The sequence below is a fragment of the Schistocerca nitens genome, chromosome 4 (genome assembly GCF_023898315.1).
Source record: "Schistocerca nitens isolate TAMUIC-IGC-003100 chromosome 4, iqSchNite1.1, whole genome shotgun sequence".
In the NCBI taxonomy this organism is placed as follows: domain Eukaryota; kingdom Metazoa; phylum Arthropoda; class Insecta; order Orthoptera; family Acrididae; genus Schistocerca; species Schistocerca nitens.
Genome location: NC_064617.1, coordinates 110,419,848 through 110,445,467, shown reverse-complemented (window position 1 = coordinate 110,445,467; position 25,620 = coordinate 110,419,848). Strand labels below are relative to the sequence as shown.

General features: G+C 39.7%; 1 protein-coding gene across 1 annotated transcript in view; it reads right to left on the bottom strand.

The window, feature by feature from the left end:
- LOC126251888 (hemocytin) overlaps window positions 1–25,620 on the bottom strand; it is a 541,167-nt gene that overhangs the window by 42,217 nt on the left and 473,330 nt on the right. The window contains exons 66-69 of the mRNA XM_049952591.1: window positions 10,517–10,633; window positions 6,580–6,681; window positions 4,302–4,610; window positions 2,576–2,679 (exon numbers count right to left, since the gene is read on the bottom strand). Coding sequence (XP_049808548.1) covers window positions 2,576–2,679; window positions 4,302–4,610; window positions 6,580–6,681; window positions 10,517–10,633 — 632 coding nt within the window. The remainder of the gene's footprint in view (window positions 1–2,575; window positions 2,680–4,301; window positions 4,611–6,579; window positions 6,682–10,516; window positions 10,634–25,620) is intronic.

Here is a 25,620-nt window from a genome sequence, read left to right as displayed (position 1 = left end):
CCCTACAGATATGATAGGGTGGACTGGAAAGACAAAATGTACAAAATGGATACATTCTTGATGGAATTTGTTGCCCAGTACAGTCATGCTGAGGTACTGGATGTAAATCTCTTTTTGAGGAGGACTGATTACACAAAGCATGGGCTACATTTGGTGCTGAAAGGGAAAGAAAAATTATGCATAAACCTTCATTATTCAGCCATGATTCAGCCCACCACACCGTCACTGATCTCTATGGCTAAGCCATGTCTCCGCAATATCCTTTCTTTCAGGAGTGCTAGTTCTGCATGGTTCGCAGGAGAGCTTCTGTTAAGTTTGGAAGGTAGGAGACGAGGTACTGGCAGAAGTAAAGCTGTGAGGATGGGGCGTGAGTCATGCTTGGGTAACTCAGTTGGTAGAGCACTTGCCCGTGAAAGGCAAGGGTCCCGAGTTCGAGTCTCGCTCCAGCACACAGTTTCAATATGCCAGGAAGTTTCATATCAGTGCACACTCATTCTGAAACATCCCCTAGGCTGTGGCTAAGCCATGTCTCCACAACATCCTTTCTTCCAGGAGTGCTAGTTCTGCAAGGTTCACAGAAGAGCTTCTGTGAAATTTTTGAATGGTAAGCAGGCAGGCCTGAGCTTTTTTGTTAATTTCCCCACATACAGTTGCATTTCAGTTTATTATCCATCTGAATGCCTTGTAACTTCATACATGGAGACTCATCTGCCATTTTCCCACTGATCTGTACTTATAGTAGATGAACTTACTTTTATTTAATGTGCAATTTTAGACATGATTATTTTGAAATATTCTTGGGTATTCAGCCAGGCTGAATATGTGAGAATATTTCTTAAAAAATATCATTTATATTTGTTTTGAATGGTGTGATATGGGTCTTTCTATGATTAAGAATTGAGCAGTTTTCTGTCAATTGGTTGTAAGCTGGTATGGCTGTGTTGGGACATTTAATTACTATACTTGTGTCATCAGAAAATATCACAGTCTTGTAGAACACTACGATGTTCTGGGCTAATCATTTTTATATGCCAAGAACATGAGTAGGCTGAACACTGATTTTCGTGGGATGTTAATGTCACCCTATGTTTCCTGCTGTTAAGGTATGACTACTTCTATGTGAGGGAAATGCTTTAATGCCATATAATTTGAATTTTTCCTGTAAAATTTTATGACCTACACAGTCTAGGCCTTGGCAAGATCACAGAAAATGCTAAAAGGGCATTTTTTTTCAACTTTACCACAACTGGATTTGTGATGTCGTATACTGCTTTCTTAGCAAAAAAAGCTTCACGGACACATGGACACCACACTGAGCTGTTGTTAACAGGATTTTCTCAGAAAGGTAATTAAATACTCTTTTACAAGCTACCTTCTCAAAAAAATTTGAGAGCAAAGGAATGGTTCTACAATTAGATCACATTTGTTTACCTTCACCATTATACATGGGCGGTACTACCATATACTTCAGTGTTTCAGGAAATACACCTGGACTCATTGGCTGGTTAAAAAGGTAACTAAAGGAGGGCACTGTTTCTGTTGAAATACTGTCATAGCCAGTTACCATTTTTCATTGATTAATCACTTTTGTGATCTCATTTATTGTGGATGTGGCAAAACTGGTGGCATATGCAGTGCCTGTCTAAATATATGAAGCCCAGGGTGGAATAATAAGAATATGGAAGCCATAGATTGCTCCTCACCACACAGAGAAGGTCCTGAGTTGCAGGAAGACAGAAACAGAATTTCTACCATTCTATTTGCTGTGTCTGCCTGCGACTCAATAACTATTCTGTGTGTTGAGTAGGAATCTATCCTGAAACTTCCTGGCAGATTAAAACTGTGTGCCTGATTGAGTTCAAGGCTTGGTCCAGCACACAGTTTTAATCTGCCAGGAAGTTTCATATCAACACACTCTCCACTGCAGAGTGAAAATCTCATTCAGCAATCTATTATTTCCATATTTTTGTTATGCCAGTCCTAGCAAGACTTAGGATTGACTTTTTGTCTCTGTATCTTCAGGTACTGGTAACTGTTAAGGCAGAATTCAATGAATTTAGTGGCAAATGACTTGAATTTAACAACAGATACACTGCTGCTGACATTTTCCTTACAAAGTTTTTCATTTCTTTCTTAACAACACTCCAAATTATCTTTACTTTCTTCTTGGAAGTTTGAATTTTTTGTGCATAGTAAATGGTTTTACATTTCCCATGATATGTGGAATATTTATCAATACTGCGTGCAGTACACCTTTAAGTTTTGATTGGAGTTAATCATCTGCATTAAATAAAGTTCTACTTTCCTGTTATGAGGTGCTCTCCAAATATCAGATGCTAGCTACATTTTCTTGTAACTCCACAGGAACTGTCTGTAACTCATGGTAAAGAAAACTGATTCATAGTGTCATAAGAATATTTTTAGGAAAGGATTAAATTTCTCATCTAAACCACACTTCATCATCAGGCCCAGAGGACTGCACAACGCTGAATGCCCACCACATCATCTTATGTCATTTGATGCCATTTGGGTGCACTACGAAGTTATTTCTCATTTTGATCAATTGAATACTTACCTTTTTGAAGAGTGTCTCCTTTTCTTGCTCATTTCTTGTCCTTTCTCCACCATTGACATCATTAGTTAGAGACAATGTGTATATACAACCATCTTTACGAGGCTCTGTAAATAGAATAACCAGATAGTACTCCACAGTATTTTAAACAGAAAGATACCAATAAACACTGTTTAAGTATTCAGAACTCATTTAACACTGAATTCAAATGAGTAACTGTAGTATATGTGTTATTTTCTAAATTTTCACTTAATCAATCAATCAAGTTGTTGAAGCTTGTACCCCATTTAAGATGTTAAGTCCTGGGTGGAATGCAAGTAACAGAATGAGTCTGGGTGGAATGCAAGTAATAGAATGAGTGAAGATAACAATTGGCACATAGCAAAGCCTTGAACAAAGGACATCCACATAAGGAAGCTGGAATATAATAGTTCAGCTGACAAATGGGTGTATTTTTTCTTAGCATACACAGAGATTCAGACAGATAAGAATTGTGGCAGTGGTGAAAGAGGGTAGGTGAGAAGAGGACACATTAATTCTTTTTTTTTTTTTCATAATATGCTGAAGTTTTGGTGTATTATTTATCAATGAGAGACAGTTTATTGTTTGTACTGTCCCCTTTTTTGAAGTGTAGGACACTATCAAAATTCTTCTCAGCATATATCAGCAGATTTGGCTGGCAAAAAATCTGAAGTCACTGAGTGAATAATTGATAGCGAAATATAGATAGATAAAGCATTTATACAAAATTAGCTGTCTGGCCTGCACTTTATTTATCTCTGTAGATTATACATTTTGACAGTTGGCCCTCATCAGATAAAAACACAAGGGAAAAATCCATATAGTGTATCATATCAAAAACAGTACTTACATGTAATGTGTATAAGTGAATAATATTACAATAATTGAAAAACTGTCAAGTCTAAAACCTCTGAGTTTTTTAAATTAACAGCCTGTTCTAGCAAGCAGATTTTTCTCAAAGACTTCTGATTATTTGTCATGATATATTTTGCAAAGGAGTTTACATTTAAATGTTTTCACTTTATGAAAAGTAGAAGGGAAAAAAACATACATGATGACTTACAGACACGCTGTCATCGGTTTGAATAATGGAAGTAGTCATAGTAAGACAGTTGTTTGGAATGGTAGAAATGAGTACGGGGAAGCAAAATGTCAAAGGACTTCATGAAGTAAATGTGATAAGCTGAAATTTTGGTTAAAAAGCGCCAAATGACATGAGGAAAAAAGATAAGTCAGGCGTTGCTAAATAACAATGGTGATAACTCGCAAAATACAGTTTCCTCATTAGCAATGAAAACAAGAAAATTTGTGCAAAGCTTTACATGAATTTTTTTATAGTACATTTTTCACTACAACTGTCTTTCTTTTAACGTTTTTCCACCAACAGTACTTGATATTTTTACAGGTTCCTTCACCACATTTGATGAAGCTGTAGATATAAAGTATGAATATATGTTCACCAGAATTAATTTTACATGCATTTATATCTTTAAAATTGTATCACACTATATTAACGGAAACCCCTTCCCCCTAAATCAGTGTAACTGCAACATTTTTGTTAACAAAGGGTAAGAAATGTCATGTTTATAATTTCCGTTCTGGAACTAACATTACTGCTCATTGAGCACAGGGATCGAAATGCAAGTTCTGGTATAGCATAGTTTCAATCTTCATGGGCACAAATATCTGAAACATAACATTTACTTACCACATGCATGACGTGGACAGCATTCACCCATCACAGGTGACAATTCCAGCAATTCATGGTGAGGTGGGCAACTTTGAGGGGCAGGACACAAACTTATGTTGCACACTATTTCTTTCTTTGGACAACAGCCAGTATTATTCCAAATAATCTCAAAGCCAGGTGCCAGTGGCACCTTTGGCCGTGTTCGACGGGTAGGTTGTGCAGCCGGAACGTATGGACCTGGTACTACCTCTAAGTCTACATCGAAAACTTCTTTAAGCTCATCTGTCTCCTCTTCCTCAGGATTTTGTGGTTCACATGGACGGCACACTGAAAAACAGACTCTGCATGTTAAACTTAATTTAACTCTTAAAAGAGCTGAAAACATAACAATGAGCATAGTAAACACATAAGTTCAATGTCAACATCACATGGGAGACATGATTTGTATGGAAAAAACAACAGCAACAAAAATTAAATATAATTAATCAGTGTATGTCTGCTACAGTAAACAGATTTTGCATAGAAGAACAACTTGATTTGCAGTTGCATTTTAGTCTCCCTTGCTTTTATTTTATAACAAAATTTTCAAAATACAACCTTTTGTGTAAACAATTGTCTCTTTTAGTCCAATGAATCAAAACGTCACCATAGACCTCATATATTACTGTCAGTTTACTTTAATCTGACGTTCATATGAACACTTTTGTGATATTTCTTCTTTGCCTCAATGATTACTAGATTTACAAATTTCTGATACATAAATGCTGCCAGTTTCTGTGTAATAGATGCTGTTTATTGTTGGGTACTTTGTGCAATACTATATTAATTCATACTTCTCTGACATATTTCCATTGTTTGTAAAGTATGATCCTTTTGTAAATTTATGGATTAGAGACAAAAAGCAGATCAGGGTACATATGTGAGCTGTTTATAAGCCATATAACTCCCTCTCACACTTCTTGTTTTCACAGATAAGATTTGCCTCCTTTTTTTCTGAATCTTGTAGTGCCTACCTCTAGATCTTGTCAGCACCATAGGAAATATTAAATCCGCTAGTTAAGAGCAGTATTTTCACTTTGACTGTTGGTATCATTTGAAAGGGAAATGTTCCAAGGACAAAAGCCTTGAAATTTATCAGATAGAACACTGGTTCACTATACAAATACATGGCTGGTCTCACCAATGCAGTGTCCCCACCAAGCCAATATAAAGGCACATTTCCAACATCATAAGCCTTAACTGGCTGATTCTTCTAAAACATGACAAAAGAATGTACCTGTCTCACAATGGTACCCTCCTCTAAAATGGACCAGCTAACTCCTCCACTAAGGAACTGACTCTTTTTTAAATCATGTCTCACAATGAGACCTGCCTATTCAAATTTTCTGACACACTCCAAAGTAACTTATAGTTACCTTCCAAGTCTTCTCAGTGCTGTAGTAAGAAACTGATACCTTCTCAAAAAGTCTTCTTGCTATTTTATTTACACCATTTTAATTGCTTTCACTACTATATATTTCTGTTCATTCACTTACTAGTCATATCTCCCAAAAGAACCACTCCATGAAAGGAAGAGCTGTCATAGAAACCACTCATGTATATCAAGTAAAATGCAACTGCAGTTCAGCCTTTCATGGTGGAACTATGAGGATTAACAAATGATGTATTTAGAATCTACTACGTTCTGGAACACCACAACCAGTCTGCTTTCCCCACGTGAGTAATTGGCACTACGTCGTCCTCTAGTAGCTTGTTAGAACTTTATTCTTTCTACAGCATGTGTTTGTTTCCTGTTGGTCACACAGCCTCAATTTATATTGTTACCACCATGTTTGTCTCATCTACACTACTAATGCAACTCTGTCATTCCCTTGGATCTGTCTTGTCTAAGCACTAAAATTAAAAACCAAAGCTACAACAGGTAAGGCTAATTGATAAGATGATAAAACAGCACTGACAATACAGGTTGAAACAGATGTTACACATCATATGGACAATTTCAAATACTCAGTTTTTTCAAACCTCACATTCACACATACAAAGTATGTAAAAAATTATAGATTCAGATTAACTGGACAGTGATTACTACAGTGTGTGCTGTCTTCTAAGAGAATTCTGCAAAATGTTTGAAACAGTCCTCTACAAATGGCTCATGATTTCCAAAGTAAATAAAACTCTACATGTGAATGCAGGGGCTTTTTGTGTTTATTATGTTGTAGCTGAATAAATTTTGTTTATAGACTTCAAGGTGGTGTAGCTAGAATACTCAAAAGTTTTTTCATGCACTTATACTTACCACAAGAATAAGTCTTGCATCCATTTTCATCTGTTATAAAGCTTAATTCCTGATCTTCAGCACAAACTGGTTTTTTAGTTTCATTTATGCAAGGTATCTTTTCTGTAAAAGAAGAGAATTACATAATTAAAACTAATACATATATTTATTTTTAGGTGAGAGATCAGCTTGGATTGAAGAGAAAAATGGTTTGAGGCAGGGAAGTGCACTTTCACCATTACTCTTCATTGTAGTGATGGATGATATAATGAGTACAGTAGCACAAGTAATTGGTGAAAGCAAGATGAAAGCTATGATGTTTGCAGATGATGTGATGATTTGGGGGAATAAGGAGGAGGAAGTACAAGAGTAGTTGGACGTACGGGAACGAACAGTACAAGAATATGGGATGAAATTTAGTATAAGTAAGAGTGAAATGATTATCACAACAAGAAAGGAAAGAAGAACAACTGGAATAACAATTGGTGAGGAATGATTGAGGAGAGTGGAGAGTTTCAAGTACCTACAAAACCTGATACAGTAAGATGGAAAAAATGACAGAGAAATAAACGAGAGGGGGAGAAAAGCAGAAGCATTTTGGAAGAGTGTCAGAAGCCTGATATGGAGCAAGGATGTACCCTGAATCAGTAAAAAGGTTATATACCGGTCACACTATGTCCCAATCCTGACATATGCATCAGAAACCTGGGTTATGAAATGAAGAGAGAAAAGCAAAGTACAAGTTAGTGAGATGAAATTCTTGAGAAACAGTATTGGAGCAACAAAGATAGACAGGTTAAGAAATGAGAGGATCAGAGAGTTAATGAAGGTGGAACCATTACAGGAGGAGATAGAGAAATCAAGGCTGATATGGTATGGACACATTAAGAGAATGGAGGAGAAGAGGATACCCAGAAGGATATACGAAATGAAACTGGAGGGAAAGAGGCCAAGAGGAAATGGCGAGACAGATGGCTGAAAGGAGTAGAGGAATGCATCCAGAAGAAAGGAGAAGACTGGACCAAGGTGAAGACAGAGAGATGGTGGCAAGACAGAAGAGGATGGAGAGGCCTATGTTCCATACAGACCCGACCAGAGGCTGGAAACTGTCCAAGATGAGGATGATGACATATATTTACACATTTATTTCAATAAATAAGTATAAAATCTTGAATTAAATCTCAAGCACTGGTTCATTCATGAAATGTTTCTGAAATAGAAGAGGCAGCAGTAATAGAGAAAAAATAAAATAAGTTAGGAATTTACCAGTAACGTATAAAAGTGAGTGTGAGCGCGCGTGCGCACCTGCGTCGACTGGTGTGAGCACTTTTTTTTTTCAATAGATAAGCACAAAAGCTTAAATTAAACCTCAAAAAGTTATAAATTTTAAGAAAATATTCAAATATCAAATGTTTCTGAAACAGAAGAGACAGCAGGAATAAATATGACGTAAACTCAGGCTTAGACACTGTGGAGAGAGAGAGAGAGAGAGAGAGAGAGAGAGAGAGAGAGAGAGAGAGAGAGAATAAGAAGAAAATATCATGTATTTCACATGCTGCAATTAAAAGCTGCCATGAAACTGACACACGCAGAATAAATGGAATGAGTGTAAACAAATAATGTGTAAGATGAGTGTGAATACATGTTCATCATTACTGGATGAGATGATCTGTACCTTTTACAGAATTAAATACATCATCAACTGCAGAGGAAGGAGTGTTTAATACTCTGCTACCTTTGATCGGTCAAAGTTGGTATTTTGCAATGAGATTCATTTCTGTTACTGAAAAAATGTTATTCATATTTTTAACTGTAGATGAGCATTCAGTGCTGACACTTGTTGTTCAGAATATTGCTACTGGGGCCATAGACAGATGCCAGTGGCATTCAATATTAATTTAATGAATGATGGTAAGTACAACATACACATGTGACACTTCTCTTCCTCTCTTATCATATCCGTAAATTTTGAGTAGAAATACATTTACTTTAGCATGAGAACACACACTGTCATGCAGGAAGTCCAGCAGTAATGTGCTGTTGAGCCTTCAGCTGTCAACACTGTTAAGTATATGCAGAGTACCATGGGACTTCATCAATAGTCCATGGCACAAGCCACAATGTGTGGTACCCACATTAAATAAAGTGTATGGTAAGTACAGTTAGCAGTACATGTACATCTACATACTTACTCCACAAACCACTGTACTGTGCATGACAGAGTGTACCACTTTCGACTACTAGTTATTTCTCTTCCTGTTTCACTTGCATCTTTTCTTATGTATATTTATCTCGAATTTCAATGCAACTAATGTCAGAGAATTGAGGCTTTCACACTGTAACATCTGCTTCGATGCCCTGAACAGTGTACATGTTTTGAAACTTTTGTTGCAAAAAAGAGGCATGCCCCATAATATATTTATTTATTTAACCTGATCTGATTTAGGCCAATAGCCATTCTCTTATATCGGACTAATGTTTCACAAATACAGTACCATTTTTACATCATAGTTACCTAAGAAATAACAACTTTAATATGACGATGTAAGTAATACTGACTATGAACTAATAAAGTTAATACTGGTACTAGTTGTACAGGCCATCCAGGAAGTAATGCTAAATTTGAATTTTGTGCCATTTTGTCAAATGACAGTTGGCAGCCATGGTTTTTTCATGTTTGTTATCTGTGATCCTTCCCATTAGTAGCCTAGTAGCTTTGTGTGGTGAGCATATTTGTTTAATGTTTATTTTCATCATGCAGCAGATGGCAACTGAGCAATGTATCCAAGTGATAAAAAGTTATTACAAAAACAGTGAAAGTCCCATGGCAACCATTTGTGAATTGCGTGTGATGCTCGGATATAATGCTGCTTCAACTGAATCGTCAGTTCAGAAGTTGATCCGGAAGTCTGAGACCACAGGTTACGTTTCAGATGTTAAGAAAACAGGACAACTGCATTCTGTTTGAACACAGGAAAACATTGCTGTCGTGCTTAACAATGTGACTGTAAGCCCCACAAAATCAGTTCATGATGAGCTCAACAACTGAATTTGTCACCGAGTTCACCACATGAAATCCTTTCAAAAGATCTGAAAATGCAAGTGTACAAGATTCAGTTTACATGAGAACTGAAGCCTGCAAACCATGGAAAGAAACATCATTTTGCTCAATGGGTCTTGGCTCAAAGAGCGGAGAACAAGAACTTCACAAAAATAATAATTTTCTCAGATGAGGCGCTCTTCCACATCAGTGGGGACATCAATAAGCAGAACTGCAGAATTTGGGGCAACAAAAATCCATGAGTGACTGTGGAATATGAGATGCATCCACAAGGCACAACTGTGTGGTGTGGGTTCGGGGCAGAAGGCCTGATCAGCCCGTACTTTTGAGCTGTCATCACTGTCAAAGGTAACCATTATCAAAACATGCTTTCTGATTGGTTTTTCCTTTATATTGATGAAAATGACCATTTTTGGTTTCAACAAGATGGTGCGACATGTCACACATCCCGTGAAACAGTTGCCCTGTTGAATAAAAAGTTTCCTCAAAAAATTCTCTCTTTGTGTGACTACCAGAAATGGCCTGCCCGATCATGTGATCCTACAGCTTGTGATTTTTTTGTGGGGATTTGTGAAATCAAAGTGTACATGAACAAACCACAAACAATACACCAATTGAAGGATGAAATGGAAAGGGTTATTAATGGCATCCCACCAGATGTTTGTGAATGTGTCACTGAGAATGTCGATGAACGCATTGCTCGTTGCTGCACAGCCATGGGTGATCATATGGAGGGTATCATTTTTAATAAATAAATGGGAGAAGTTATTTACTGTCTTTGTAAAAAAAATTTCAATTAATTTTGTATGTTCTGTAGCACTTTAATATTCATACCTACTTCCTGGACACCCTCTACTACTTCTGCTCATAGTAACAATAGTAACAACAATAACTCACCACAATCATATAATTGGCAGCACTCATCTCCACCAGGCACCTGGATGGACTTCATCCCTACTGGGCATATTTTCTTCTCACCAATGCACTCCCTCTGTTTGCATTCCTTGGTGAAGCCTTTTGTCAAGCAACAAAATGTAATAATAATGTATAATTTTCTGTCATAAATTAATGAAACTAAGAGACTAACACAAACATGATTAAATATTAATCACATTTCATTAAATCACCAGTGATAATATGCTAAATATATATATATATAAAAAGAAAGATGATGAGACTTACCAAACAAAAGCGCTGGCAGGTCGATAGACACACAAACAAACACAAATATACACACAAAATTCTAGCTTTCGCAACCAACGGTTGCTTCGTCAGGAAAGAGGGAAGGAGAGGGAAAGATGAAAGGATGTGGGTTTTAAGGGAGAGGGTAAGGAGTCATTCCAATCCCGGGAGCGGAAAGACTTACCTTAGGGGGAAAAAAGGACAGGTATACACTCGCACACACACACATATCCATCCACACATACAGACACAAGCAGACATATTTTCATGCTGTCTGCTTGTGTCTGTATGTGTGGATGGATATGTGTGTGTGTGCGAGTGTATACCTGTCCTTTTTTCCCCCTAAGGTAAGTCTTTCCGCTCCCGGGATTGGAATGACTCCTTACCCTCTCCCTTAAAACCCACATCCTTTCATCTTTCCCTCTCCTTCCCTCTTTCCTGACGAAGCAACCGTTGGTTGCGAAAGCTAGAATTTTGTGTGTATATTTGTGTTTGTTTGTGTGTCTATCGACCTGCCAGCGCTTTTGTTTGGTAAGTCTCATCATCTTTCTTTTTAGATATATTTTTTCCACGTGGAATGTTTCCCTCTGTTATATATATATATATATATATATATATATATATATATATATATATATATATATATATATATATATATAAAAACAAAGATGATGTGACTTACCAAACGAAAGCGCTGGCACGTCGATAGACACACAAACATACACACAAAATTCAAGCTTTCGCAACAAACTGTTGCCTCATCAGGAAAGAGGGAAGGAGAGGGAAAGACGAAAGGATGTGGGTTTTAAGGGAGAGGGTAAGGAGTCATTCCAATCCCGGGAGCGGAAAGACTTACCTTATGGGGAAAAAAGGACGGGTATACACTCACACACACACACATATCCATCCACACATATACAGACACAAGCAGATATCTCACAAGTATATATATATATATGGTTATAATAGAGGGAAACATATATATATATATATATATAAGCGCTGGCAGGTCGATAGACACACAAACAAACACAAATATACACACAAAATTCAAGCTTTCGCAACAAACTGTTGCCTCATCAGGAAAGAGGGAAGGAGAGGGAAAGACGAAAGGATGTGGGTTTTAAGGGAGAGGGTAAGGAGTCATTCCAATCCCGGGAGCGGAAAGACTTACCTTAGGGGGAAAAAAGGACAGGTATACACTCGCACACACACACATATCCATCCACATCCATCCACATCCATGTGTGGATGGATATGTGTGTGTGTGCGAGTGTATACCTGTCCTTTTTTCCCCCTAAGGTAAGTCTTTCCGCTCCCGGGATTGGAATGACTCCTTACCCTCTCCCTTAAAACCCACATCCTTTCGTCTTTCCCTCTCCTTCCCTCTTTCCTGATGAGGCAACAGTTTGTTGCGAAAGCTTGAATTTTGTGTGTATATTTGTGTTTGTTTGTGTGTCTATCGACCTGCCAGCGCTTTTGTTTGGTAAGTCTCATCATCTTTCTTTTTAGATATATTTTTTCCACGTGGAATGTTTCCCTCTGTTATATTCATATCATTAATTTGAACCCAACAATGACGTTTGTTATTGTCACTGTTACATTTCGAAGTCTTTTCTGTCGTCTTATTTCCTCCTTCTGTTTTTGCCAGTAGTTTCCCTTTGTATTCACCTTCTCCTTTTTACCGTAATCCACTATACAATTTTATCCCGCCGATATATACTCAACAATACGTAACCCACTTCCAAACCATAACAAAAAATTTTTTCTTCCGCTACTGCTATGATGTGTGGATGGATATGTGTGTGTGTGCGAGTGTATACCTGTCCTTTTTTCCCCCTAAGGTAAGTCTTTCCGCTCCCGGGATTGGAATGACTCCTTACCCTCTCCCTTAAAACCCACATCCTTTCGTCTTTCCCTCTCCTTCCCTCTTTCCTGATGAGGCAACAGTTTGTTGCGAAAGCTTGAATTTTGTGTGTATATTTGTGTTTGTTTGTGTGTCTATCGACCTGCCAGCGCTTTTGTTTGGTAAGTCTCATCATCTTTCTTTTTAGATATATTTTTTCCACGTGGAATGTTTCCCTCTGTTATATATATATATATATATATATATATATATATATATATATATATATATATATATATATATATATATATATATATATATATATATATATATATATATATATATATATATATAAAACAAAGATGATTCAAGCTTTCGCAACAAACTGTTGCCTCATCAGGAAAGAGGGAAGGAGAGGGAAAGACGAAAGGATGTGGGTTTTAAGGGAGAGGGTAAGGAGTCATTCCAATCCCGGGAGCGGAAAGACTTACCTTAGGGGGAAAAAAGGACGGGTATACTCGCACACACACACATATACAGACACAAGCAGACATCTCACAAGCAGGTCTTTAAATATGTCTGCTTGTGAGATGTCTGCTTGTGTCTGTATATGTGTGGAGGGATATGTGTGTGTGTGTGCGAGTATACCCGTCCTTTTTTCCCCCTAAGGTAAGTCCTTCCACTCCCGGGATTGGAATGACTCCTTACCCTCTCCCTTAAAACCCACATCCTTTCGTCTTTCCCTCTCCTTCCCTCTTTCCTGATGAGGCAACAGTTTGTTGCGAAAGCTTGAATTTTGTGTGTATGTTTGTGTTTGTTTGTGTGTCTATCGACGTGCCAGCGCTTTCGTTTGGTAAGTCATATCATCTTTGTTTTTAGATATACAGGGTGATTCAAAAAGAATACCACAACTTTAAAAATGTGTATTTAATGAAAGAAACATAATATAACCTTCTGTTATACATCATTACAAAGAGTATTTAAAAAGGTTTTTTTTCACTCAAAAACAAGTTCAGAGATGTTCAATATGGCCCCCTCCAGACACTTGAGCAATATCAACCCGATACTCCAACTCGTTCCACACTCTCTGTAGCATATCAGGCGTAACAGTTTGGATAGCTGCTGTTATTTCTCGTTTCAAATCATCAATGGTGGCTGGTAGAGGTGGCCGAAACACCATATCCTTAACATACCCCCTTAAGAAAAAATCACAGGGGGTAAGATCAGGGCTTCTTGGATGCCAGTGATGAAGTGCTCTGTCACGGGCTGCTTGGCGGCCGATCCATCGCCTCGGGTAGTTGACGTTCAGGTAGTTACGGACAGATAAGTGCCAATGTGGTGGCGCTCCATCCTGCTGAAATATGAATTGTTGTGCTTCTTGTTCAAGCTGAGGGAACAGCCAATTCTACATCTACATCTATACTCCGCGAGCCACCTTACGGTGTGTGGCGGAGGGTACTTATTGTACCACTATCTGATGCCCCCTTCCCTGTTCCATTCACGAATTGTGCGTGGGAAGAACGACTGCTTGTAAGTCTCCGTATTTGCTCTAATTTCTCGGATCTTTTCGTTGTGATCTTTACGCGAGATATATGTGGGCTCTCTCGTAATTTCGATAATAAACCTCTCCGTATTGCGTAACGCCTTTCTTGAAGTGTCCGCCACTGGAGCTTGTTCAGCATCTCCGTAACGCTCTCGCGCTGACTAAATGTCCCCATGACGAATCGCGCTGCTTTTCGCTGGATCATGTCTATCTCTTCTATTAATCCAACCTGGTAAGGGTCCCATACTGATGAGCAATACTCAAGAATCGGACGAACAAGCGTTTTGTAAGCTACTTCTTTCGTCGATGAGTCACATTTTCTTAGAATTCTTCCTATGAATCTCAACCTGGCGCCTGCTTTTCCCACTATTTGTTTTATGTGATCATTCCACTTCAGATCACTCCGGATAGTAACTCCTAAGTATTTTACGGTCGTTACCGCTTCCAATGATTTACCACCTATGGCATAATTGTACTGGAATGGATTTCTGCCCCTATGTATGCGCATTATATTACATTTATCTACGTTTAGGGAAAGCTGCCAGCTGTCGCACCATTCATTAATCCTCTGCAGGTCTTCCTGGAGTACGTACGAGTCTTCTGATGTTGCTACTTTCTTGTAGACAACCGTGTCATCTGCAAATAGCCTCACGGAGCTACCGATGTTGTCAACTAAGTCATTTATGTATATTGTAAACAATAAAGGTCCTATCACGCTTCCTTGCGGTACTCCCGAAATTACCTCTACATCTGCAGATTTTGAACCGTTAAGAATGACATGTTGTGTTCTTTCTTCTAGGAAATCCTGAATCCAATCACAAACCTGGTCCGATATTCCGTAAGCTCGTATTTTTTTCACTAAACGTAAGTGCGGAACCGTATCAAATGCCTTCCTGAAGTCCAGGAATACGGCATCAATCTGCTCGCCAGTGTCTACGGCACTGTGAATTTCTTGGACAAATAGGGCGAGCTGAGTTTCACATGATCTCTGTTTGCGGAATCCATGTTGGTTATGATGAAGGAGATTTGTATTATCTAAGAACGTCATAATACGAGAACATAAAACATGTTCCATTATTCTACAACAGATTGACGTAAGCGAAATAGGCCTATAATTATTCGCATCTGATTTATGACCCTTCTTGAAAATGGGAACGACCTGCGCTTTCTTCCAGTCGCTAGGTACTTTACGTTCTTCCAGAGATCTACGATAAATTGCTGATAGAAAGGGAGCAAGTTCTTTAGCATAATCACTGTAGAATCTTACGGGTATCTCGTCTGGTCCGGATGCTTTTCCGCTACTAAGTGATAGCAGTTGTTTTTCAATTCCGATATCGTTTATTTCAATATTTTCCATTTTGGCGTCCGTGCGACGGCTGAAGTCAGGGACCGTGTTACGATTTTCTGCAGTGAAACAGTTTCGGAACACTGAATTCAGTATTTCTGCCTTTCTTCGGTCGTCCTCTGTTTCGGTGCGATCGTGGTCAACGAGTGACTGAATAGGGGATTTAGATCCGCTTACCGATTTTACATATGACCAAAACTTTTTAGGGTTCTTGTTTAGATTGTTTGCCAATGTTTTATGTTCGAATTCGTTGAATGCTTCTCTCATTGCTCTCTTTATGCTCTTTTTCGCTTCGTTCAGCTTTTCCTTATCAGCTATGATTCGACTACTCTTAAACCTCTGATGAAGCTTTCTTTGTTTCCATAGTACCTTTCGTACATGATTGTTATACCACGGTGGATCTTTCCCCTCGCTTTGGACCTTAGTCGGTACGAACTTATCTAAGGCGTACTGGACGATGTTTCTGGATTTTTTCCATTTTTGTTCCACATCCTCTTCCTCAGAAATGAACGTTTGATGGTGGTCACTCAGATATTCTGCGATTTGTGCCCTATCACTCTTGTTAAGCAAATATATTTTCCTTCCTTTCTTGGCATTTCTTATTACACTTGTAGTCATTGATGCAACCACTGACTTATGATCACTGATACCCTCTTCTACATTCACGGAGTCGAAAAGTTCCGGTCTATTTGTTGCTATGAGGTCTAAAACGTTAGCTTCACGAGTTGGTTCTCTAACTATCTGCTCGAAGTAATTCTCGGACAAGGCAGTCAGGATAATGTCACAAGAGTCTCTGTCCCTGGCTCCAGTTCTGATTGTGTGACTATCCCATTCTATACCTGGTAGATTGAAGTCTCCCCCTATTACAATAGTATGATCACGAAACTTCTTCACGACGTTCTGCAGGTTCTCTCTGAGGCGCTCAACTACTACGGTTGCTGATGCAGGTGGTCTATAGAAGCATCCGACTATCATATCTGACCCACCTTTGATACTTAACTTAACCCAGATTATTTCACATTCGCATTCGCTAATAACTTCACTGGATATTATTGAATTCTTTACTGCTATAAATACTCCTCCACCATTGGCGTTTATCCTATCCTTGCGGTATATATTCCATTCTGTGTCTAGGATTTCGTTACTGTTCACTTCCGGTTTTAACCAACTTTCCGTTCCTAATACTATATGCGCACTATTTCCTTCAATAAGTGATACTAATTCAGGAACCTTGCCCTGGATACTCCTGCAGTTTACCAATATTACGTTAACTTTTCCTGTTTTTGGTCTCTGAGGACGGACATTCTTTATCAACGATGCTGATGTTCTCTCTGGTAAGCCGTCAGGTATTTTATCGTTTCGCCCAAGGGGGGGTCCCTCTAACCTAAAAAACCCCCGTGTGCACGCCACACGTACTCTGCTACCCTAGTAGCTGCTTCCGGTGTGTAGTGCACACCTGACCTGTCTAGGGGGGCCCTACAGTTCTCCACCCAATAACGGAGGTCGATGAATTTGCAACCATTATAGTCGCAGAGTCGTCTGAGCCTCTGGTTTAGACCCTCCACACGGCTCCAAACCAGAGGACCGCGATCGACTCTGGGCACTATGCTGCAGATATTAAGCTCAGCTTGCACTCCGCGTGCGATGCTGGTTGTCTTCACCAAATCAGCCAGCCGCCGGAAGGAACCAAGGATGGCCTCAGAACCCAAGCGGGAGGCGTCATTCGTTCCGACATGTGCTACTATCTGCAGCCGGTCACACCCAGTGCGTTCAATAGTTGCCGGAAGGGCCTCCTCCACATTACGGACGAGACCCCCCGGCAAGCACACCGAGTGCACACTGGCATTCTTCTCCGACCTACCCGCTATTTTCCTGAGGGGCTCCATAACCCGCCTAACGTTGGAGCTCCCTATAACTAATAGGCCCGCCCTCTGTGACTGTCGGGACCTTGCCGGAGAATCGGCCACTGGCCCAACAGGCGAGGCATCCTGTGGTGGCTCGGAAACGATGTCATCACCACTAGGAAGCACCCCGTACCTGTTGGAAAGGGGTAAGGCAGCTGCCACGCGGCCAGATCCCACCTTCGCCTTTCGGCCAGGCACACGCGAGCCCACCACTGTCCGCCATTCACCCTGGAGTGATGGCTGACCGGTAAGATGCTCACTGCCGGAAGACGCAGCGACATCAGGGGTTCCATGTGATTCCAAGGCCACCGAAGTAGGCATAGGTCTCACCACAGTTGCCCCAACGCCACTACGAGCCGACGCCTGCGCCTCGAGCTCGATGAGCCTAACAGACAAAGCCTCCACCTGCCCCCGAAGAGTGGCCAATTCTCCTTGCGTCCGCTCACAACAACCACAGTCCCTACACATGACTATGTTTACCCTACTCTATACGGTGACAAATTCCCAAGATAATCTTCTGATGAGCTACTCTGATAATCAAGAAACACTCACTGAAATACGAGACGCGAAAACTACGCTAGGTTTTCCCAGAAAAACTATTTAAAAGCTAAGCGCAGCAAATAAGTACAAAATAAATTTCTCTCCTAACGATCAAGAACTGTTAGTTTCTATGCAGAGCAGATAAACACAAATAGAATCCCTTCCTTAGTGGAAGGTCGTAAACAAAATGCAAAATAAACGCTTTATACAAACAGTACTCGCTGCTGCTGGTGCTCTCGCTCTGGCTGTCACAAGACAGATACTGTAGTCCAGTTACAGTAGCACCTTCGAAGAAAAAGGGACCAAAAACTTTATTGGCTGAAATGCCACAGAAAACGTTCACCTTAGGCGAGTCACGTTCATACTGAGTTGTTTCCCGCGGATTCTCAGTGTCCCATATACAGACATTGTGACGGTTGACTTTCCCGTTAGTGTGGAAAGTTGCTTCATCACTAAACACAATCTTTGAAACGAAAGATTCATCTGTTTCCATTTGAGCCTAGTCAACAGCGCCTCAAGCGAACAAATGTACAACTAAATGAAACTTTATAGCTCCCTTAATTCGCCGACAGATTGTGCTTAGCTCTGCCTTTTGTCGTTGCAGAGTTTTAAATTCCTGAAGTTGTGGTATTCTTTTTGAATCACCCTGTATTTTTCCCACGTGGAATGTTTCCCTCTATTAATTGAAACCCACCATTAAAGCAAGCAGAACAGGTAGATGGTAGTAATATCGAGGTGAGAGACGTATGGGATCATAACTGTCTACTTACTGAAAATCCTGAAGAGCATGAGTGGTTCCAAAAGTTGTCGTTGTTGTTGTGGTCTTCAGTCCTGAGACTGGTTTGATGCAGCTCTCCATGCTACTCTATCCTGTGCGAGTTTCTTCATCTCCCAGTACCTACTGCAACCTACATCCTTCTGAATCTGCTTAGTGTATTCATCTCTTGGTCTCCCTCTACGATTTTTACCCTACACGCTGCCCTCCAATGCTAAATTTGTGATCCCTTGATGCCTCAAAACATGTCCTACCAACCGATCCCTTCTTCTAGTCAAGTTGTGCCACAAACTTCTCTTCTCCCCAATCCTATTCAATACCTCCTCATTAGTTACGTGATCTACCCACCTTATCTTCAGCATTCTTCTGTAGCACCACATTTCGAAAGCTTCTATTCTCTTCTTGTCCATACTAGTTATCGTCCATGTTTCACTTCCATACATGGCTACACTCCATACAAATACTTTCAGAAACGACTTCCTGACACTTAAATCTATACTCGATGTTAACAAATTTCTCTTCTTCAGAAACGATTTCCTTGCCATTGCCAGTCTACATTTTATATCATCTCTACTTCGACCATCATCAGTAATTTTACTCCCTAAATAGCAAAACTCCTTTACTACTTTAAGTGTCTCATTTCCTAATCTAAATCCCTCAGCATTACCCGATTTAATTTGACTACATTCCACTATCCTCGTTTTGCTTTTGTTGATGTTCATCTCATATCCTCCTTTCAAGACACTGTCCATTCCGTTCAACTGCTCTTCCAAGTCCTTTGCTGTCTCTGACAGAATTACAATGTCATCGGTGAACCTCAAAGTTTTTACTTCTTCTCCATGAATTTTAATACCTACTCCGAATGTTTCTTTTGTTTCCTTTACTGCTTGCTCAATATACAGATTGAATAACATCGGGGAGGGGGCTACAACCCTGTCTCACTCCTTTCCCAACCACTGCTTCCCTTTCATGCCCCTCGACTCTTATAACTGCCATCTGGTTTCTGTACAAATTGTAAATAGCCTTTCGCTCCCTGTATTTTACCCCTGCCACCTTTAGAATGTGAAAGAGAATATTCCAGTCAACATTGTCAAAAGCTTTCTCTAAGTCTACAAATGCTAGAAACGTAGGTTTGCCTTTTCTTAATCTTTCTTCTAAGATAAGTCGTAAGGTTAGTATTGCCTCACGTGTTCCAACATTTCTACGGAATCCAAGCTGATCTTCCCCGAGGTCCGCTTCTACCAGTTTTTCCATTTGTCTGTAAAGAATTCGCGTTAGTATTTTGCAGCTGTGAATTATTAAACTGATAGTTTGGTAATTTTCACATCTGTCAACACCTGCTTTCTTTGGAATTGGAATTATTATATTCTTCTTGAAGTCTGAGGGTATTTCACCTGTCTCATACATCTTGCTCACCAGATGGTAGAGTTTTGTCAGGACTGGCTCTCCCAAGGCTGTCAGTAGTTCTAATGGAATGCTGTCTACTCCCGGGGCCTTGTTTCGACTCAGGTCTTTCAGTGCTCTGTCAAACTCTTCACACAGTATATTTTCTCCTTTCATCAATTAAATTCAATATTTCTTCTGTTACCCAAGGATTTCTATTAGCCCTCGTCTTTTTACCTACTTGATCGTCTGCTGCTTTCACTACTTCATCCCTCAGAGCTACCCATTCTTCTTCTACTGTATTTCTTTCCCCCATTCCTGTCAATTGTTCCCTTATGCTCTCCCTGAAACTCTCTACAACCTCTGGTTCTTTCAGTTTATCCAGGTCCCATCTCCTTAAATTCCCACCTTTTTGCAGTTTCTTCAGTTTCAATCTGCAGTTCATAACCAAGAGATTGTGGTCAGAATCCATATCTGCGCCTGGAAATGTCTTACAATTTAAAACCTGGTTCCTAAATCTCTGTCTTACCATTATATAATCTATCTGATACCTTTTAGTATCTCCAGGATTCTTCCAGGTATACAACGTTCTTTTATGATTCTTGAACCAAGTGTTAGCTATGATTAAATTATGCTCTGTGCAAAATTCTACAAGGCGGCTTCCTCTTTCATTTCTTCCCCCCAATCCATATTCACCTACTATGTTTCCTTCTCTCCCTTTTCCTACTGACGAATTCCAGTCACCCATGACTATTAAATTTTCGTCTCCCTTCACTACCTGAATAATTTCTTTTATCTCGTCATACATTTCATCAATTTCTTCATCATCTGCAGAGCTAGTTGGCATATAAACTTGTACTACTGTAGTAGGCATGGGCTTTGTGTCTATCTTGGCCACAATAATGTGTTCACTATGCTGTTTGTAGTAGCTAACCCACACTCCTATTTTTTTATTCATTATTAAACCTACTCCTGCATTACCTCTATTTGATTTTGTATTTATAACCCTGTAATCACCTGATCAAAAGTCTTGTTCTTCCTGCCACCGAATTTCACTAATTCCCACTATATCTAACTTTAACCTATTCATTTCCCTTTTTAAATTTTCTAACCTACCTGCCCGATTAAGGGATCTGACATTCCACGCTCTGATCCGTAGAATGCCAGTTTTCTTTCTCCTGATAACGACGTCCTCTTGAGTAGTCCCCGCCCGGAGATCCGAATGGGGGACTATTTTACCTCCAGAATATTTTACCCAAGAGGACGCCATCATCATTTAATCATACAGTAAAGCTGCATGCCCTCGGGAAAAATTACGGCTGTATTTTCCCCTTGCTTTCAGCTGTTCGCAGTACCAGCACAGCAAGGCCGTTTTGGTTAATGTTACAAGGCCAGATCAGTCAATCATCCAGACTGTTGCCCCTGCAACCACTGAAAAGGCTGCTGCCCCTCTTCAGGAACCACATGTTTGTCTGGCCTCTCAACAGATACCCCTCCGTTGTGGTTGCACCTACGGTACGGCCATCTGTATCGCTGAGGCACGCAAGCCTCTCCACCGACGGCAAGGTCCATGGTTCATGGGGGGGGGGGGGGTCCGAAAGTATAGCTGTGATACTGCTGGCACAGAACTCGACAGGAAGCTATGGGTCAAACTGAACAGATCTCACACTGGGGATGGTTGATGTGCTGACTCATTTTACAAATGGGACACTACAGGTTCTTGGTTAGTGACTGTGTGGGTCCGAAGCAGACAATGAAGCACATTAGAGATGAATACCCCTTGTGTTCCTATCAGGGTAGCTGGAACAACCTCATGAAAGCTAACAATACAACTCATATATAGATTAGGTATTTAGATATTGACATTTAGTTAGTTTTCTATGTAATTCTGCCTTTCTGTATTCTTGTTATATACATACACTAATGTTTTACACCTGTTGTTTTATACACTGCATGTCAACCATATGAATAAATAAATAATAAACATAAATTGGTATTCGGAGAAGAACTGAAAGGTATTGATGTAGCTATAGACAACTTTTTGTGCAATTTTAGGAGTGTTTTGCATGACATCATGACTAAATAATCAGGGTGTCAAAGATGTGCACTTGTAAGGGAAGTAATACAAAGGTGTAGTTTTCAGAGATTTCTAACAAATTTGCTTTAACTACTCCCAATATTTTATTAACAATATTATGAGAAGGAAAGTTGCTACTCACCATATAGCAGAGATGCTGAGCTGCCTATCCTTCTCATAATATTGTTACATTCCATCCTGGATTTCCCAATATTTTATTCATAGCCTAATGGATGTCAATTTCTAGCAATGAAAAATGTTGGGTAGAATAACAGCAACATGAAAAGGGTATGTTTACTACAACATGAAAGGGTAAATTTTCTACTCACCACACTGAGTGGCAGGCAGGTACATTGAAAAGAGACTGCTACATGTTATTAGCTAAGTCCTTCCCCTGGTGTACACAAAATAAAACATACACACCTTCACAAATGTGCATCTCAAACACAGTCACACCTGACTGCAAATGCTTCTGACTGTGAGATGAGCAAAGATTGAAGTTGGGCCTTAGTGCCTGGAGAAGACAGTGCCTATGTGTGTATAAGTTATGCATGTGGGGTGAATGTGTTTGTGTTCTGTCTATGTCTGGAGCAGGACTTAGCAGAAAACCTGATAATTTCCAGCAGTCAGTTTTCAATGTGCCTCACTATCTCTTCTGTGTGGTGAGTAGCAATCATCCTTCTCACTTTGTTGGAGGTTAATTTCTGACATATCTTGAATATTACAGAACAGATCTTACAGAGGCAGACATCACTTGCTGTTCAACATTTCCAGAGTACAAAGGATTCAAGTTCTGACACCACCACTGACTCCTACACCCATTCTTGCCAGTTGAGCTACAGATATCTCTCACCTACAACAGTTGTATAGCTACTGGTCTAAACAATTTATGCACTTGTGTCCAGGAAAAAACAGAATGCCTTGAATGATTAGAGATAGGACATTCATATTCACAGGACATGCGTATTAGTATGTCCTGCAAAAATGATTATCATTTGAACTATGTCAGCTTGCAGGATCAAGGTCCACATTGATATCATGGTGCATCAGCACCTACCGGTAAAATGTACCTTTGCTCTCATTGTCACTATAAACAAAAGGTAATGGATCAGTGTGACTTGGGCAGACATGCAGGATGCCTTGGAGACAAATGAGTGAACCGTACCGTTAAATCAGTCAGTTTGAACAAGGTCACCTTATTGTCATGAGAAAATGTGATGCATTCATCCAGGAAATTGCTGCTCATGTAGGATCACGTTTCAGCAGTGAAACTGGTGTGTGCCGAATGGTTTATGGAAGGCTGTAGAACATGACGAGATGGTTCAGGTTGCACCATCCAGACTGTCCTCTGAGAAGATCAACACACCATCCGAATGGCATTGCAGGACAAATCTGAATCCTGCTCAGCTCTGGCGCAATGGTGGAACAGTGTAACACAACGTACACTATCAGAGGTGACAGTATGTTGCCATTTATTACGGATGGGTTACACGTGTCATCCACTTTTCCACCAATCTTTGACTGAATAGAAGCATACTAGACAGCAATGGTGCATGGAACATCACTGTGGACATGAATGGAACGAGATACTGTTTTCGAACAAATCCAGGTTACATTTGTTTGAAAATGAATGCTGCCATTTTGGTTCACCACAGACAGGGGGAGCAGCATCACAGTGACTGCATTCGCAGAAGACAGACAGCACAAACTAAAGATCTTATCATGTGGGGTGCTGTTGGGTTCAACCAAAAAATCACAGCTGGTGCATGTCCAGTGCACTGTGATCAGAGTGACCTATGTGAATGATAGCCTACAAACCGTAGCCATACCCTTTCTGTACAACACCCAGACGCAATTTTTAAGCAAGACAATGCACAACCACATGTTGCTACACAAACATGTGCCTTCTTGGCATCAGAGGATGTGAGCCTTTTACCCTGGCCCTCCTGATCATCAGAGCTGTAGCCAGTTGGAAATGTGTGCAATATGGTGAAACAAGGGGTGCAATGCTGTGACCCAGTGCCAACCACCACAAATGAACTTTGGAACCACGTGAATGCAGCACAGATGGCCGTACCGCAGGATGACATTTGCTTCTTATACGTGCCGATGTCACCTTGTATGGAACAAATTCTCAGAGCCCATGGCGGACCCTGCAACTACTATGCAACAGTACACATGCTGAATCGAGGTCACTGAAATGCTAATAATTTCTACAGAACATACTAATGCACATGTCCTGTGAATACAAATGTTCTGTATCTAGTCGATCAAGGTGTTCTGTTTTTTGTGAACATGAGTGTACTTTGACATGCTTTACAAAAGTGAACCACAAAATTAGAACTACAGTACTGTAGAGCATCTACAATTTTGTGCTTTTAGTTTATAATTATGAAGTTGCTCTGCCAAGAAACAATGGAAGATTCATGCTTTCATTTTGGCCTTATGAAGGACAATATTATCTACTCTGCATTTATGACAGAATATGATCATTATAATATCCAGCTTCTGAAAATAAGCTTGATAATATCACTCAAACTGAAAATAAATGTAATTAGTGTCACTGTATAGCTAATAAAGCTAGTACAATGCTCTTACAAAGCGTTTCAGTAGATGATCACATCATTGTGGGAGATATGAATATCATGATATTTTCTGTAGCAATCAGATGGGTTTTCAGAAAGAAAAACACACTGGAAATGTTTTCTTTCATGTGGTGAGCTGCAGACAACTCAATGTCAACAGAAATGCATACCTTCCTGGACTTAAGTAGAGAGTATAAAGCACCCTTCAAAATGAAGAAAACACAAGTGAAGTCACAAACATTGTGCAGCAGATTTGTATTTGGCATAGGAAAGGAAGAATTTAGATGGTTCCATTTGTACGTAAATGTGAAATGCAGAGGTAGTGTGCTAACACTGAACTACAGTGCCTGTTTTCCTTAGCATTTATCCATTACTTTGCACGAATGCCATTTGAAACTTTTTGCTGGTTGCTCATTACAACTGAGGAAGACATTTAAAAGCAGCATCCTATTTACCAAAGGCCAAAAAAACTGAAGAAAGGCTAGCATTTACACTCTGGATATTAGCAATCAGAAACATTTACATTAATGATTGTTGCACATTTTTGTAGTTGCTTATATCAGATAGTTGCTGATGTCTGCAGTGACACATGCAAAGCATTCCAAAGGACTTTAGTACAGTACACATAAGAAAGATACATCAGTAAAATATGATTAATGAAATGTGAAATATAAATACGACCTGTCACTAGATAAAATCTGCTACATAATTTGTTAGAAGGAAGATAGCATGAAATGGGTAAACTATATTTATTTAGCATCAAAAGTTTGTAACATAACAGTGATTCATCAGCCATGTAATTACAGACACCATGAATGTAG